Below are 18159 nucleotides of genomic sequence, written 5' to 3' on the forward strand. Positions count from 1 at the left end.
CTAATCACTTAGTGATTTTCACAAATAAGCCACTTAACATGATTGTTAATAAGAAGTCAGATTTATACAAATAAGATCTGTAGAACTCAATGAGTTCTGCACAGTTCCCATCAAAACCCAAGTGCAGCTCAGCAGGACCTTGAGAGATCCCCTGAGGAGGTGTCAGGAGCTCAAACCAGGTATCAATGCTCCATCCCAAATGTTTTATCTTCCTGATTTGGTACAGGCTAAGCAGCAAAACTGTGACAGTGTGGGGAGAAAAATAAATTTCCTCCATCTCCACTTTGAGATCACCATCACAACCTGTAACAAGCTAAATACAGGCAGAAGGCTGAATGTGACATCACCACAAGTAAACAGGATTTTTATTGTGCTTGTTGCTGGCATTGTTTGTATTTCAAGATCCTAGGCTGGGTGCTAAACCAGCTGGGATCAGCAGGAATATTTCCACTTATTATGACTGACTGGAGTCAGAAACACAATAAAAAAAAAAAAAAAAGGTTATTGTATTTTAGCATTTCTAATCCTCCAATATGCAGCCTCTTTGCTTATCTTTTTAACCAACTATCCCTGTAAGAGGAGACAGAAATGCTCATGTCCTTGATCCCTGTTTTTTTGTCTGGGATGAAAAGTGAGTCTGCTGTACAAGGAGCCCATTAACTTTACAACCACAGTTCTGAAATGAATCACTGAAAGAAACACTTGTTTCCAGAGATTAGAAAACCATCCACTTACATTAGTAGTCTTTTTATAATAATCTATATTGTTGATGTCTCTGGCTAAACCAAAGTCTGCTATTTTCATGACATTGTTTTCCGTTACCAAAACATTTCTTGCGGCCAAGTCTCGATGGATGCACTGGAAACAAAAAAAGAAGAAAAAAAACAGCCCACTGAAATAAACTGCAGCAAAAGTGGAAGTGCTTCAACACCACAATTAAATCTCCTTTATAGATTTTAACCTAAATTTCCAGGTGGGAAAACCACACATTCACTACAAGCCTGTGAAATATGATTTTTCTTAATTATTGCAATCCATCCCCTCAGCTGGTGTTTCCAAGTTGAACAATGGCCCTAAGAAGTGTCTTAGAAAGCCCTGGTCTGCTTAAATCTTATATTTTTGCTAAGGCTGAAGGCTGGGTGGTGACCCAGGTTGTGCCAAGCATTTTGTGATGTACTCTCCTTTGCATGTGCCCAGGTACAGGTATAGCAGTTTCATCAGAAATACTGTTAATGAACATTTTTATTGGGTGGCTTCTCTTAAATTATATTGTCTAACCAGAGATAAAAGCTGACATCCAGTCTGAATCAGTGCAACTGTTTTTAATAGAAAAGACATTATTATAATTGTGAGCAGCATGTCTAGGGTGTGTATAATTATTTCGACCACAAGATGATAAAAATGCAATTATGAAAAGGAAAAGAAAAAAAAAACCCAAAACAATCAGGGTTTGACTGTTTTTAAGATAGTTTTGATACTGAAACTAAACCTATCACCTGCTGGGAGATGTTTCCTTCATGCCAGCATTATCCTGACACTGAGGGGCCTCTGTGACTGCTCTGGGTGTTAGTCCTGTGTTCAAGTAGCTTTATTAGGGCTGATATAAGGTGGCAGTGAGGGCGTGGTAAGAAACACTGCACTTTGAATCCCAGCAGGGTGTTTTATTTATTTTCAACTTAAATATATATTTTTTCCCTCCTCAGTTTTGGATAATTCTTGACATTGTATGTTTTATTTCAATATGTGCATAGACACACTACAAAAAGCTATGTAACAACCAGTATTTTTTCTTGCTCTTTCCTTGCCCCAGCAAAATGCTGAGATCTCTTATCCCATTTAATGGGTAAAATGAAGTTTCTGCTCCTCGCTGGGTTAGCAATGGGGAACTGCCAGGAAAAACCTGCTCCAGCAATGCCTTCAGGAGCAGCCAACAGTGCAGGATTTCTGCATCCCATCAGTCCTCTTAACTCAGCATCAGCAGTGCTATGGTGGCAGAAACAACATGGGCCAAGCTTCCTACTTTTAAAATCATCCATCCAGCCTCGGAAATGGGATACTGGTTCTAAGTACAACTGCCTGTAAGGCAAAAACTTCTTGTGAGGCAAAGGGTAAGTGAACAAACATCACCTTCACCATTTTCTTTATTGCAGTCTCAGTGAGCCCCTTTATTGGACTGAAATAACAAGAACACTGCCCTTCTCACAGCTCATGCATGATGGCAATACCACGAGAAGAGCAGCTCTCTTATTATTCCAGCTCAGAAAATGGATCCCTAAGGGGAGAGGAACGGGTGAAATACAAACAGGAGTGGTGGGGTATCTGGAGCACAGGAATGCACAGCTCTACTCTGTGCTGCCCCTGCTCTCCCTCTGCCTTGGGCAATGCCTCTCAATCTGCCCAGCTCAGCACAGCACCAACCAAGTGCTTTTGCAAACAAAAAAGGCTGCAGTGGCTCCTGGGAGTGTCCTACAGCAGCACTTCAGAGCTCCTCAGGAGGACACTTGCTCTCAAGATGGCTGATGAAAAGATTTATGTTTTCCTTCCACATCAGCTCTGTTTTCTTGGGACCTGGCTCGCTGCCAGGCAGGAGTTGCAATAATTTCAGAAAGAGATATCCTGAGGTGTGTCACCTAATCAATACCCCTGCTTTACTCCATTAGAAGAGTTGTGCCTTGCTGTCATGCACGTCACCCTGCTGAGCTAAGATTTACTGTTTCAAAACAAAAAGAATAAAAGCAAAATTAAACCTGGATTCCCTCTCTTCCCCAACCTCAACAAGTGCAGAAAAAACAATAACAAAATCATGACTCCACACAACAGGAATGGAAGGTTACACTCAGCCCTGGTCTTTGGTTAAAAACAGCTCCATACTTGGGAGTGGACATGACTGGAAATCTGTATAAATCCCACTAACCACTCCACACCCTGCAGGAAGTACTTATCATTGCTATCTGCTGCTCTGGTTTAGCCTTTGGGTCCAAACATCACCCAGGGTATCCAGGATGGCTCGTCCACTAAGCCACAGTATGTTTACAGAGTTAGTTATACAGGGCTACTTAAGGTTTCATAACTATGACTGAATCAAAATGCTGGTTAAAAAGAAATGTTTGAAGACAGGCTTTAGAAATAATTGTCTGGGGACACGACAGGATAAATAAATTCTTTCAACCAGCTCACTTTCCTGAAACACCAGTTTACAGTAAAGTGTATCATTTAAGTGACTAATACCCTCCACTTATTTCTGCCTCTTCTGCCCACTCTTTTTGCCCTGCTGACTTGGGTCTTCTCAACCCTGCCTGTTGTTATTCTGAAAACCCTTTCAGCCACTGAAATCATTTGTTTTACACCACGATGTGCAAAGATTTGGTTGGTGTGACTGGAAACAGGAGGCAAGCAGAGGCTGCTGCTCATGGGTGGAGTGATGTGAGTTGTGTAACCAAGTGACCACCTGTGCTCCTGGACTCAAACTGCAGATACATGCACAGTATTTACTTCAAATGACCCACTCTGGGCTTTATTTCAGCAATACTGCTAAACAAAGATGATAAAACTTTAAAGTGCATGAATTTTCCCACTGATCTGCAGGGCTGTGGATTACACAACCTCCTTGAGGCAGCTCCCTCTCCCCAGCAAACTCCCGAACGCGAACGAGACGAGCGCAAAATCAAACTGAGAAAAAAAAAAAGCTCTGCATTTGCTGATTTCCACCTACTTTTTGGGAAGCCAGGTACTCCATGCCTCGTGCCAGCTGGTAGGTGCAGGACACCAGGTCTTTGAATGTCATCTGCTCCTCGGGCACCCTGTTGATGTCGAAGGAGTACTCCATGCCGGGCGGGCGGCGCGCTCGCAGGTACTCCCGCAGGTTCCCCTTGGAGGCATATTCCACTATCACATACAAAGGACCTGGGCATGAAAAGAACCGTGGCAAAAGCAGGGTCAGGTACCAGGGTAAAGTGGTTTTTATGTAAAAAAAAAGCTTTTAGTGTGCTATGATTAATTAAGCGAATCGATGAAATGGGAAAATGGCAAGTACCGCCTTAAAAAAATAAAAAATAAAAGGTTTGGATATGGGGAAGTGATTACCCAAAGCTCCACAGCAGGAGTGGCAGAGCCACAATTAGTGCCTTAAAATACCTAAACCCTGCCCCAGTGCCTGTTCCTTTCAGACCATGCCATGTACTGAAAAACAAATATTTTCAATCAAAAAATAGCCTGAGATCTCCAAAGGAAAAGCACTTCTTAGTTGGTTTTTTTTTTTTTTTTTAATTTCCAGAGCATTATGCCATTCTGCATCACTTTATGTAGCATAATTAGCTTTTCCAGGAGTGAAAGTACTCATTTCAAATTTGTGGGGTGCAAGTTCTCCTAAAGCAGGGCTGACAATGCAGAACAGCAGACTTGGGTAAAGGCCCTGCAAAAGGTCATTTGTTCCTTACAGCAAGGGATTAGAGAGTTTTCATATGATACAGGACCCTTTCTCATATTAAGGCTGCAACTATAATGAGAAACAGAAGTTAAAATATTGCTGTTAAGCTAAAGAAATACCTAAAAATCCTATCACGGCATGACTGCTTCCTTAAAACCTCTTGAAAAATTATGATTAATGAGACTTTCACAGACCTGTTGGAAAGTCCTGGTTTACTTTCTTTTCTCTACTCACCATCCTGGGTACAGGCTCCAAGAAGATTGATGATATTTTTATGCTTCCCAATCATCTTCATCATCTCCATCTCTGACACCAGGTCAGACAGGTCTTTTTCTGTGGCATCATCTGTAGAAGACACAGGTTCAGTTCATAAATTTTAGTGTGCCAGCCTGAGCTTCAGTAAGGCTCATCAGCTGGTGTAAAATATGTGTGGCTCAAAATGCAAAATACGGGATTTGTTTTCCAGTTTACACTGCACATCATATATTATGGGTTGCCAAAAAATAATCTCAGCCTCTTTGGTGGACTCTTCAGTGTTATTATGTAAAGTGGCAGCACAGCAAGACCAGACATAAAAAAGCTGTCCTTAGCTATCAAACCTCCAATAACACTGCCTTTCCTGCAAACTAACCTTACAATTAAATTCAAAATAAATTGGTACCAACCACCTGGACTGAACGGGCTCAGATCTACACAAGGATAGCCTCTGACATGAAATAAACTGAAAGCAGAGAGACCCACACGATGCTAATACATCTCCTGGCTCCCAAATACTCAGTGCTCAGGATAAACAGGCTGTCAAGGGTGCAGATTTACACCCCAGACTGCTGAAGGCTGAGGTCAGCTATGTGCTCTTTGACCCGCCCCGCAACGATGACAGAGTTCAGATGCCACAAAAGAAAATTCTCTGGCTGAGAGCCGCCACACTGCCCGTTCTGATCCCTAATCACCCAATTTTCTTACCTTTCAACATCTTCACTGCCACGGTCACTGCTTCTTTTGGCCTGTCTTTGTCAATCCCCACTGCTTCAGCCATGACCACTTGGCCAAAGCAACCTTCTCCCAGGGGTTTGCCCAGCGTCAGCCTGGAGGTGCAAACAGCAGATTAACACACAGCATCTGCTGCAGGGGTGCAGCCAGTGAAATTCCAGGGCTAAATATAAAAACCTTTCAACTAAAAACCTTTCAACAACTTGCTGCAGCGTGAGGGAGGGGTTCATCATATGGAAGCAATAAGGGCCTGGGTGTGCGCCGGTTTCCATGCGCCGGGGTGCGTTTTCTTAGGGGTGGTGGAGTGAGCATCTCAGAAAGGCACAGCAGTCACCAAACCCAGCTTTTGAGCTCTCCTCAAGCCTTGTGGGGAGGTGCAGTGTGGAGGGGCAGAGCTTTGAAAGAGCATCAGAGCACGGCTGGAATTGGGGAGCAGCCAGCGTCTCCTGTCACTGTGACAGGGCTGGTCATCTTGGTGTCCACACTGACTGCAAGGAGGTGACAGTCAAGTTTCAGCCACAGAGGGTCCAGCACAGTGGCTCTTTCTTGGCTGCAGGCTCTTTACAGCCACAAGAGTCTTGGCTGAGGGGACCAGAAGGAGCCTCCTGCCTGCAGAGCCCAGGGTCTGCTCAGAGAGGGGAGGCAGAGACTGGGAAAAATAAACTTGGTAGTAATCACAGCACCGACATCAAACCCTCCTAAAAGGAGCAGTCACTAAGTGGGCTCAGCAGAATGCATTTTGTGGAGCATGTTCCTGGTTGCAAAACCTGCTTAGATCTAACAGACAGACCTAGAGATGTTGATCTCAGCTTCATGAGGAGAAAGAGATGAAATAAAAAAAGAAACTTGAAAGCCTCTGGGCAAAATCTTATTGATTCCAGCCTAAGTGCTTAAGGGCTAGAGCCAGGCTCCTTTACTTGCAGAGAATACCTTGTGACATCCAGCAGCAGGAATCAGGGAGGATGCTCAGTGAGTGTGATGCTGATAATGTTATCCAACATAGGGGCCAGACTCAAGCATTTTTGTAAACAAATTTTTAAGGACTTGACTTTCCATGGTCAACAGGAGGATTTCACAGATATCACAAATGTTTGGACTCATTCTCAAACACATGGACACCTGTTTTCCACCATGAAGTACAGGGAGAGGCTGTCATGCCATCAGCAGCAAAGTTAGATGAGGGATAAGTGATTTGAAACCCTGCTTATCTGCTTGGGCAGGGGACAGAAGTGAGGTGGCTCCTCCTGAGGGCAGCCAGCTCACTCTGTGACATGTGGGCTCTGGCTTGGTGAGAATTCCTCGAGCTGTTTTGGGCTGGTTTCTAAAGCAAATGCAAGTTTTAAAAAGGTGCAAAGACTGAAGGGCAGCATATGCTATGCTGAGGTCACCCTGCCTTTTCTCCAGAGCTAAAAACTGAATTTAGGGTCTTGGCAGAGAACAAACATTTGCATTGGAAACTGGTTAATTTATGTGCTATTGCCCTGCTAGGACCAAAGTTACAAACCCCTCATTGTGTGCCTGCTGCCCCCCAGCCTAATAAACTGCCTCTAAATAGCCTCCTTTCATTGCAAATCTGCTCCCCCTACATTTGTGCTGAGCACTGGGTTTAAATGTTTAGCAACTCTAAAATTTTCCGCATTTAGTGGATCCCCCCAGGGCAGGGGCTGACAGGAGCACATATACAGACCCCCACTGTTGACCAGAATGCTGCAGGTGGCAATTACAGCCTTGTACTCTTGTTTTCAGCTAAACCAATCAAATAATTTCCAGAAGAGTTATCAGAAAGCTCAAAATGACAGTTTGTCTATTCAAAAGTTACACACCTGATCTTCCAGAGAGAACTGCCCATGATAAAAGGTGTTATTTTCTCAAAGTACCCTAAAGACTTCTTAAAGCTAGCACTAATTCTGATAAATAATCAAGTTCATAAAGGTTCTACCTTTGTTAACATTATCTCTCTTTTGCATGTCTTTTTCTATATTAAGGAATACGATTACAGTTTTAATTAGATTAGCCAAAGGTCATTTTGCCTGTTAGTCAACAGACTTTGAAGAAAATATTATGTAGCCATGTGAATTTGAATATATCAAAATTCAGCATGCTCTGCTTCAAACCCAACACTTTTAAGCCATAGAAATTGCACATGCATGCATACAACATGCAAAATATTCCCCTAAATTAAAAATAATCATCTCTATTAATACATGTCAATACAAACTCAACACCAAATCCTACCCAGAGATATGACAGAAAGAAAAGATTGTAAAATAGTATAATTTAGACTTTCTCTATCTCATACATATTGTACTACTTGTTTTTTAAAATATTAGCCAATTAAGTACTCAGCTAAGAAACATGGCAAAATCAACACTGCCCTTCAACAGTGCTTGCATGTGGATATTTTTCCCAGTTTGGATCACACCAAATTTTCCTAACTTATTTCCTAACAGAGGAGCTACATTTCAGCAGAGCATCTCAAAACCTGCAAGCAATCTGAAAACATCATCAGGACTGCAGGCAGAAGAAATTTCATTTCTATTTAACCAAACTGATCTCAGACAATTGAATTGAATCTTCAGAGCAGCTTCAGGCAACTGAGACTTTTCTTTAAACCAGAGGAACCCTGGGAGACATGAGGAGAGATGCTTGCCCCTGCCATGTGTTCAGGGCTGCTCAGACACACAGGGGTGGTGTCAGGGGAAGCAAGCCACGTACTTATCCCTTGGGAACTCCCACTTTGGGTCTTCTGGCAGTTCATACTCCGAGACTCCTGCCAGCATGGGGGCATCCGCAGTGGAGGAGAGGCGGGTGGTGATCCTCACCAGGGGCGTGTTGGAGTTCATGGAGGAGCTCGAGTCGGCCGACACCTGTGGTTGCAATGCAAGATGCAACAAGGAGAAAAAAAAAAAGATGGAGATGTAATCTTGGCCCAAAAGTTGAAAACCACCAGCAGCTGATACTAAGCCAGCTCAGAACCCTGGTGTTAGGAAGTGGCTGAATCTACAGTCTTGGTTCTAGTGCTCTGTTCTCACATTTAGCCTCCCCTGTAAGCACAGTACTGGCTCTAATGGCTGTCAATGCTGTCAGTCTGTCCCAGAAATCAAAAAACACATATTCCCTCAGAAGGTATTTTTGCATATCATATTAATTTTTTTTTAAGAGACTGGCAGTATTTACATCACTCCCCTCAGATATCCAAGTGAGCAGCTTATACCATGAGCAGAGGTGACCATTAAGTTCTCCTTTTCCACTCCTAGTTGTCCATGTCACCATGTCTTTTCCCAAATCAGCATACCCAGGTGGGGTCCATCTCTTCTCCCAAGGAAAAGCAACAGCACAAGAGTAAATGGCCTCCAGGGGAGGTTTGGATTGGAGTCAAGAACAGCTCCTTCAATGGATGGACTGTCAGGCTGCCCAGGGCAGTGGTGGAGTCACCAACCTCAGAGGGATTTGAAATATGTGTAGATGTGGCACATGGGACACGGTTTAATGGTGGTCTTGGCAGGGCTTACACTTGGACTCAACAGTCTTAAAGGTCTTTTCCAGCCTATATGATTCTATAACTTTCTATTTTCCAAGTGCTCAATACTGAAAGCATCAAAAAGCTATCACAACACTTCAGTTTTCAATTAACTACATTCTTAGCTAAAGACTCTACAGGAAATGTGGGGAAGAGGTCCTAAAAATAACTCAGTTTTGAACCTCTGGAGTGTGATTTCTCATCAGCTCCAATATCTTCCTTGGAGTACCAAAGGTACTTATTGATAAATATCCTGAAAAAAGAGGCTGCTGCTCCATCCATGTGATTTGTTTTGATGTGAATCGTCTGCAAGGCTCTTTCCTCAAGCCTGCAAGCAGCAGTCTGACATCTGCTGCCCTCAGAGCTTCAAGTGAATACTAACACAAAATAGAAATGCTTGTATTGCCAGTCTTCCCCTCCGGAGAGTGAATCCTCCTTCTCTCCTCACGATCGCGTCTTGGCCCAGCCCAAATCTGGCAGCCAGGCTGGGATGAAGGAGTCACAAAGCCACCACTGGCACCCATCCTCACTCCAGGCAGCAGGGGGTTCTTGTCTTGGGCCCAGCTGGAAGCCTGGAGCACCAGAGTGCTCCCACCCTCATCACTTGGATGAGGATCAACTTTGCCACCAGGTTTGCTTATGTAAAATGTCACCATGTTGCAGCTTTGTTCCACAAAATCAGATTTAAAAAGGCATCTTTCTAAAACCGGAGGTTAAGAGTGGAAAGAGGTTTCATAAGGCAGAAAATGTTAAGGGTTGCTATCAAAAAATTAATCTTGGTAACCAGATTTGCAGCTGACAGACCTTTCCTGATATCAGAAACAGCTCCTGCACACAAGATGTGGCCATGGAAAGAGAGAGTGAAAGTGCACAAACACAAGGCCACCATTCAAAAATGAAAGGTGGACTGCTTCTGCCCCATTGCCCCATTCATCCCACCATCATGAATGTTAATAATATTTACTTTCAGCAAATGTAAGTACCTGGCACATCCCTCTAGGAAAATAAATCCAGTGACCACTTGGGACACAAACAGAAAAGTAGTATTAAAGCAGACTATGGAGCTGTAAATAAATCAGTGAGTGAATATTGAATGGAGTCCTGAGAGAAAGAGAGAGAGAGAGAGAGAAAGAGAGAGAGAAAGAGAGACAGAGAGAGAGAGAGAGAGAGAGAAAGAGAGAGATGCTGCCATGCCCAGCCTGCAGAGGGGAATTCACCTGCTACAGCTGCACCAGTCAGCAGGAGAACCAGGGCTGCAATCTGATCTGCTTTTTTTTTTTTTTCCCCTTTCCTTCTCATTTTCATTATTTCACAACAGCTTGAAAATGATGTTTCATGAAATGAACCAGCTCAGCACCAAGAAATGTGCAAATCTCCAGTGTGGCAGCTCCTCTGCCCTTAACCCTCCTTTCCTGAATTCCACTTTTCTGCTATTTCTGGCCTCCATTTTTTCATCTCTCACCACAAACCTATCAATATTCTATGACGACTTCCTCCATATTTCCAAAATCTACTTAACTATTCTCCAGTCATTCTACTGAGATCTTTATTCAAATTTTGATTCTTATATTCTTCATTAATTAACATTCCCTTTTCTTCTGCACCTGTCTTTGCCATTACAGCCATTGTTTTCAAGGGACAGAAGTGAAACTACAAAATTTAGATACTTTAGGTATCAGAAATGGTCCAGAATTCTGGGTTTTCAGATTTTGTTTTTTGGTTTTACGTTTTTTTTTTCATGAATACTATCATTGTACTAGACACTGTCTGGATCTCTTCCAGAGTTTCATCTCTTCACTGGTTTTCACACTCACCATTCAGCAGCCTTAGCCTGGTTAAAGCCTATAAATATAAACTTGCAATAAACTGAAATACTCCAGTGATGCATTTTAAACACAGAGCTTAAATAGCAATAATGCACAGAAAAAAGCAGATTGAAGGCTCTGCCAGTTTCCCTTTTAACACTACTCCACGTGTTTACTTCACAGCAGAACTGTGTGATGGGCCAGAGATACTGGAGGTAACCAAAATGCATTAAATGATGAGAAATCCAGAGGAACTGCTCCATGTGTGGGAGAAGACAAATGGACTGCACTCCCAGGGAATATTCCCCTGATTGATTAACTGGAGCAGTACAAGGAGTTACAGCAGCTCAAGGGCCATAAAAATCTGCTCCAGAAAAGATGAAGCCAACCCAGCCTGGCCTGTGGCTGGGGGAGATTTTCTGGTTTGAAATGGCCTCTCACCTTTCCTGCAATAAGGAAGAATTAACCTTTGATCTCTTCCCTTGAGCATTTTTTTTTTCCACTGCCTTAGAGCACACTATAAAAGACTGAGGAAAATCCTACCTATTCCAAGGTCAGTAGACATGGTCAGCTTTAATCTACATTTAAGTGGCAGCTTTCTATATGCTTTTTATTCTTTTTTTCCAGCTTGCCACATGCAGCTCTGCTCTCCAACCCCTCACCATGCAGGTTCACCTGACACAGGTGAATTAAACATTGTGGGGCCCACTCAGGGCTGACGCCCTGTTTTAGGTGATGACACTGCTCTAGGGAGGGATTTCATTTCTTAATTCAAGGAAGAAAGGTGAAAGTCAGCTTGAGTTGAGCTGAGCACTGAAAGAACCACTATGGTAGATGTTAACCTCAACAGGAAGGCAGAGCCCCACCAGAAAATATTCCTTGTGTGCTCCCTCTGTGCTTTTAGCAGGCCAGAATTGAGAACAGAACCAGCCCCAGACAGAATTTAGCTCCAAATCTGCACTGGAGAAGGAGAAAAGCCCACTGCACCCAAACCTCACCCATCAATGCATGATTAAATCCCCATTTTAACTACACCTTCTTCCCCTGACCAACACACTGTGCTTAATCAGCTCCCAGTTAATGCTCTACAAGCATTTCTAAGCAGCAGAGCATTTAAAATAAACAAATCTTTGCTGGAATCTTTAAATGCCATGTGGCAAAATCAGCTGCAGAGCAGTGTGTAATTGTCTGTAATTGATTATGAAGGGTGTTTTCCTCCACTGATAATTCATACCATGTCCTGGAGCCTAGATCTGTCAGTTCTGGCACTCATGCTGGGACATTTTAGCAGGCATGCAGTGATTTCCTATAACTGTCAGCCTTTTTGAAGGCTCTGCAGTAAAAGTTAATTTGAAATCATATGCATATTTGTATATTATAATTAGTAAATAATGCTGTTAGCTGTTGGTAGGAGCAGCCCCATCTGAGTGACCAGATGCAGGAAAATACAAGGTTAAATGCACTACACAAAATTGAGTAATCCTAATGTTAAGTAGTGACATTTAAAACACATGCACCACCCCTCCATGAAAAGCACTCATTTGGAAACACTTATACACAAAATAATATCCAATAAGTACCACTAGACAAGACAGTGGTTTCCATAAAAAATCCAAGCATAAAGAAAAAATAAAATAAATATTTAAGGTAAATAGCATTCAACAATATCTTACTGACAGTTGTGTATTAATCTTTGTACATCATAGTCTATTCCTCTAAAAAAATTATAATTTTACTGCTCAATATTACATGAAATACTACATTACTTTCCTTTTTCCTGATCACTTTTCTTATTTTTTACATTTCTGCCGCCATCATCATTTTGAATTATTGAAGTATCATTTTGAACTATTCTTCTGGGTGAGCTCAAGCCTTGCTTTAAACTGATCAGTCTTTGTTCATCACAAATACACCCTTTATATCTCCATGAAGGATTAGACTCCACAACAACAATAGGCATAAATTAATGGAGTGTATTTTAAATCAAAAGCATGAAAAAAGGATCACTGCTTCCTGTTCAAGACACGTGCATGTTGAGGGGGTCCAAATTTGTCAGATTGACTGTGACAGCCCTAACAAAAACCTTTAGTGATGACAAACATTTGTACTTGACTTTGAGCAAGTCACAAGAGATGGGATTGTCTTTTTGTCTGCTTCAATTACAATTTATCTGTTAAAACAAAGGTTCTACCAAATAGATGTACATCCTATTGAAGGCTACTCTGTACTCTTCTGGTTCAGTGGCCCTGTCACTTAAAGCCTGTCCTGCAAATCAGCTTGTGAGGCTCAATCCCACAAATTTCTTCATCCCCTCCCTCTCAAGCTGGTACCTCCACACAGACCATGGGTAACACTTGAGGAAAAGAGGAGCTGCCTGCTGGATTTCCATGGAAAACCTGAAAATTGAGTACCAGATCCTGGTGAGGATGAGGATTGTAGGGGATGGGAGCTGATAATTCCTGACTTCATCCTGACCCTTCCTACGAATGCGAATGGAACTGAATTTTGGCAGGGAAAAAACGCCTGCGTGTGGGGAATGATAAAATCCTGTGGTAGCTCAGGCTAAGCAGTGCAGGAGGATCCAAACCAAACCATATGTTACTCAGCAAGACTCTTCTCCTGCTCAGACAAGATGGCATCAGAGCCGTGCACATGTCTCTCTGTGAACCAGGATTATTTTCCAGCCCAGATCCTCAGGGACCCTGACCCAGCAGCAGAAGAGCTTTGAAAACAATATCAAGAATTTCCCAATCTGTGGCCTCATTTCTCTGGAATTCCAACAAATCCCATCACCCAGCCCTGGATCCAGCCCCATTCTCACAGCCTACCTGCCATGAGCATCTCCTTCCCTCCCATCCTATCCCTCCCACACAGCACAAAGGGAAACCTCCCGTGATCCACAGATAAATAAAGGTTTAGTGACAAAACCCCACCAAGTTTAAATACAGTCCTCTGAAATACAAATAAACTGGAACAAAGTGAGCTTGGTGGCACAATAAAACAGGGTTGAATGATCCAGAAACACACACCCTTTAAATAAAACATCTGGATTATTTTTCAATTCTTCGCTTGTGACAACAGCCCTGAAATCCAAAACCAGATTTAAAAGATGCAGAGACTGAAGAGCTGCTGCAGCCTCAGCACCAAGGAGAAATGAAGGAATATTCACAAGCAAATCTTCAGGGACTGCTTGTCTCATCCTGCCTTTGCAAACTGACCAGTGAAATCATAAACCAGAAATACAGACTGCAGACAATACCTACAGTAGTTACGTTTTCTTCCATGCAAGCACAAAAGCAGAGAGACCTTCAATGAGCAACTGCTGCTAACAAAACAGTACCAGGAACAATTGGGAGCACTGGGATTTTTGCTTAGGGGTTGAAATAGCAGTTGCACTTTCAAATATAAATCTTTTTTTTAAAAAAAAGTATTCCCAGTTTTAAAAGCCAAATGCCATTTCGGCTAAAAAAAAAAAGTAAAAAAACTGAAATGAATTGATAAACCCCAACGTGACAAACATGCTGTAAGACAGTTTCTTCCCCCTGTGAAAACAATAGCTTTGGAGAAGGTCCATATTGCATCATTTAAGGATAAATAGCTAAACTGAGGGCAGTGGTTGGCACTGCTGTCACATGAAATGAAATAACACTCTGCTCCCCAAGGAACCATTTCCAGCTGACACAACTGAGCTCACACCAAACCCTAGGTATTTTTTAGACCATCAACTTGTCTCTGAGTCATCAGGCTTTTATATTCGGGCAGAAATCTAATAAATGTCTCCTATCTAAGCAGTTGATATGTATCTCTCTCTCTCTCTGGCTAAGCACACAACATCTGAAAGGCCTCCTTTGTCCAGAAATCTACACAGATTTCTAGCCAGAGAGATGTGTGAATATTGACCTGAGGGCTCCTCATCACTCTTTCTTACACACTCAGAGTGAAAAGTCCCTCTTTGTCCCAGTGATACTCAAGCAAATGAGTAAAATCATAAAATTAAAAAAAAAAAGAAATAAAGGAAAAAAAAAAAAACAACCCAAAGTGGCAAAGTCAGTCAGAAAAAAATAAGAATTAACATTTTTTGCTCATATGACAAGCCAAATATCTTTCAGATTGAAAAGCATTCAGGTGCCCCACCTCAAGATTCTGTAAAATACTGAATTTCAGAGGAAGGTAGCTAAAGCATTCCACACCCTGGTGTTTTTAACCAAGGAAATTCAGACACCATGAAACAAGGGTCCAGAAAAATGTTACGCTGTTCAGAATCTCCCATGCACCTCATTTCAAGCACCTGCCCATGCTGAAGAACCCTTTTTAAGGTACATGTATTACTCTGACAGTGACAATATTCTGGACAGGCTGCAAAACCAAATCTGCAGAAATCCTGCACCACTTACTCACGGTGCAGATGGACACAAAGTGAAGCCCCACATCCCAATTCCCTGAGCAGAGCCTGGATCCAGCCTCCCCAGACAGAGATTTTTTGGCTGCTGAGGTGAACCCCAGCCTCAGATTCCAACCTCCCCCCATCCTGCAGGGCTGAAACCTGGGGGTGCAGAGTCTGGCCTCAAGACCTATTGCAAGAAAATCAAAACCTATTAAACTCCAGCTCCTAAAAACACCACAAATCCTTCAGGAGAGGACAGTGTGTGGGAATGGAGGCTGTTTTGGCAAGTGGTGGCCTGTGATAAAGCCAAAGTCCTGTTACTTGTTCAACTGGTTTGTTGCTCGTGGCATCAACCCCTCCAGAACTGCTCATTGCCAGCCACAAACAATTGTAAAATGTATTTCATGTGATGCTGTTGTGTGCATTTTAAATCTGGCACTTGCATTTGTTTCTTGCTCAAAAGCATCATTATCTTAATCAAGCTGTCCAAGATCTGATATAGCATCTCCCCTATTTTTACTTTATTACAGTCTTTTTTCTATTTTGGGGTGTTTTCTGGATGCCTGGCTATGAAAGCCCCTCCCTTTAGTCTTCAAAAGTCTTCCTGAGAAATACCTCTCTGTATCTGGTACCTAGTTACCACAATAATAATCACCTTAGAAACATCATAAATATACAATTAAATAGGATTCTGTTCCAAAGCCCATTAAGGCAGTAACATTTTTTCCATTGACAAGCTGCGGGATCAGGCCCCAAAATACTCGAAATACATTTTTTCCCCATCTCCAGACTGCTAACACAGAACATATTTCAGTTTTTACATTTCTCCCTTCCCTAATAACAGCCCTCCCCTGATTTCCTTGAGACACCCATCGCCGTGCTAAGACCTCCTCTCCATCCCACCCGCAACCCGCTACAATTTATTAACCCCCTTCTTCTCTTCCCTTTCCTCAGCAGGAGGGATGTGCTGGCTCAGTTGTTGGGGTAAGAAAAAAGCTTTTTGAAACTCTTTATCTACTTTCTGTTACCTGTCTGCGCAGGGGGATTCGCTTGGTCAGCTTGTGGACGGCGGGCTGGCTGCTGAAATCCGGCTTCTTGGTGGTGCTCTTCATGCGGCACATGATCACTGTCAGCACCATGCAGGCTATCAGGAACACCCCTATGCAGTAAATTGCTATTTCCAGGTAGTCTGGAGAGGTTGGGTATTCCTTTTCTTTCTCAGGAGCTGGATGGGAAGGTTTTGGGAGGGAATCAGGCCACAGGGTTAGCAAACAGGGCAGCGTTCGGCACAGCACTTGGAGCAAAGTAATGGTAAAATATAAAATATAACCAATTCTTGTGTGATAGTCAGAGCACTGGATGTTTAGGCCATCTTGTAATCTGAGAGTAATTCTTTTTTCCAGATTACTGCTTTGATTTTTATCTGAGAGTAGCTCTTTTTTCCAGATTACTGCTTTGATTTTTCAGTCTGCACTGAGTGTGAGCTTGTGCATCTATGTATGCATACACAAACATACACATGTGTCTGCCTAGGTAGGCACACATACACGTTGAAATATTGCATCATTAAAGGACAATTTTAGAGGGAAGCAAAAACTGATCAAACTAGGCTCAGGTTCATTTTGTTACTTGAGTCAAAATGCAAAAGCACTGCAATTCGTGTGAACCACATAAAAGCACATCCAAAGATAAAACTGTGAATTAGCTAGCCTGAATGAAAAGTGTCTAAATTTGAAAATAACTGTTTGGGCTTGAGCCTGCTTGAGTCTGCCTGTTTATTCAAAATTTGCAGTAGGATCTCATAATACAGAGGGAAGGGAGGATGAATCAGTCCCCCATCATGTCTATAAACTCAGCTTAGGGGTTTCAAAAGGGTTTCAAGGAGCTGGCTGTCCAGCTGCTCAACCAGCTGTGCTTCATGCTGGGTGCCCAACTCCCCTGAGGTCCTTTGAGGAGCCCAGTGCTGGATTAAAAAGCATAATTGAGGTGAAAAAAGAATTGGCAGCGACACGTTAATTAACGAGCCCTCTTCTGCGAGGACTGTGGTCTTTCAAGTAACCTCATCAGTGGTTACTGGCCTATGAGATTAGATTTGGGAGGGAGTGGTTCTCCAGAGCTGTTACTCTGATTGAAACCATTTTGAAGCTATCTTCAAGACAGTTATATGTGCAAACAGTGTCCCTAATCCCTTATCTGGGATTCAACCCCCGGATAAACAGCATTCCACAGCCATCAGCGGTCACTCCGCAAGCAATGCACGTTTCATGCTGAAATTTTCTTGTGCCTTTCCAGGCTTAGAAAAACACTTTGTTTAAGAAAATTGGTTAAAAAAAAATGCTGTTCAAGCACTTGCAAAATGCAAACACTGCCAGCAGAAGCAAGCTCTACACAAGCACTGCTCTGCCTGCTTGGTGACACCTCACAGGCTCGGGGTTCAGTTCAGAGTGAGATGGAATAAAGCTGCCTTCTTCAATATATTTCAATAAAAGGTAAGAAATTATCCGCAGACAGTGGAAATGTTCAACTCCCACACTGTGAGGCTCAGCAACACACACATGCAGGTTTTGTACCTCTTACTTAGGATTAACAATTAATAAATGTTAAGCACAAGATGACCCAGCAAACCTCAGGTGGTTCATGTTTTTTTTCCAAAGGAACTCCTGAGGCAGCTGCCAACAGTTATAAATGAGAAAATTTGACTAATGTCAAAACCAACTACGGTTACATCTTCTAACAGCTGATAATAATTTTCAGGCAATAAAGCACATTGATGTTTGTTTCTTCTAAGGACAGAAACATCATCAACCCCAGAACAGCAAGACATGCTTTGCAGTAAAAGCAAATGACTACTTGTTTCCTTAGAGCATGCAATGTTTAAAGATGCACGGAGCCGATTCCCAAGATATGGAAGGCACTGCTTCTGTACATGATCCTCTGGCATTCAAATTGGAATTTCCATGAGAGATTTGCATGATAGGTAAAAGTGAATTGAAGCACACCTAACAGCTCGGGCATTTTAATGAGCCAGTACATA

General features: G+C 42.5%; 1 protein-coding gene across 8 annotated transcripts in view; it reads right to left on the reverse strand.

Annotated features, from left to right (window-relative positions):
- FGFR2 (fibroblast growth factor receptor 2) overlaps positions 1–18159 on the reverse strand; it is a 79464-nt gene that overhangs the window by 7228 nt on the left and 54077 nt on the right. For 5 of the 8 annotated variants that reach the window (XM_071445981.1, XM_071445984.1, XM_071445980.1 and 2 more), the window contains 6 exons: positions 16147–16350; positions 8132–8282; positions 5390–5511; positions 4661–4771; positions 3713–3903; positions 736–858 (listed from right to left, as the gene is read on the reverse strand). In XM_071445981.1, the coding sequence (XP_071302082.1) occupies positions 736–858; positions 3713–3903; positions 4661–4771; positions 5390–5511; positions 8132–8282; positions 16147–16350 (902 nt within the window). Of the gene's footprint in view, positions 1–735; positions 859–3712; positions 3904–4660; positions 4772–5389; positions 5512–8131; positions 8284–16146; positions 16351–18159 lie in introns of all 8 variants that reach the window. The other 3 variants (XM_071445987.1, XM_071445982.1, XM_071445986.1) reach the window with 1 other exon arrangement.

Source organism: Agelaius tricolor, unplaced genomic scaffold (assembly GCF_023055355.1).
Source record: "Agelaius tricolor isolate 1412-34295 unplaced genomic scaffold, bAgeTri1.0.p SCAF_22, whole genome shotgun sequence".
Taxonomy (NCBI): Eukaryota; Metazoa; Chordata; class Aves; order Passeriformes; family Icteridae; genus Agelaius; species Agelaius tricolor.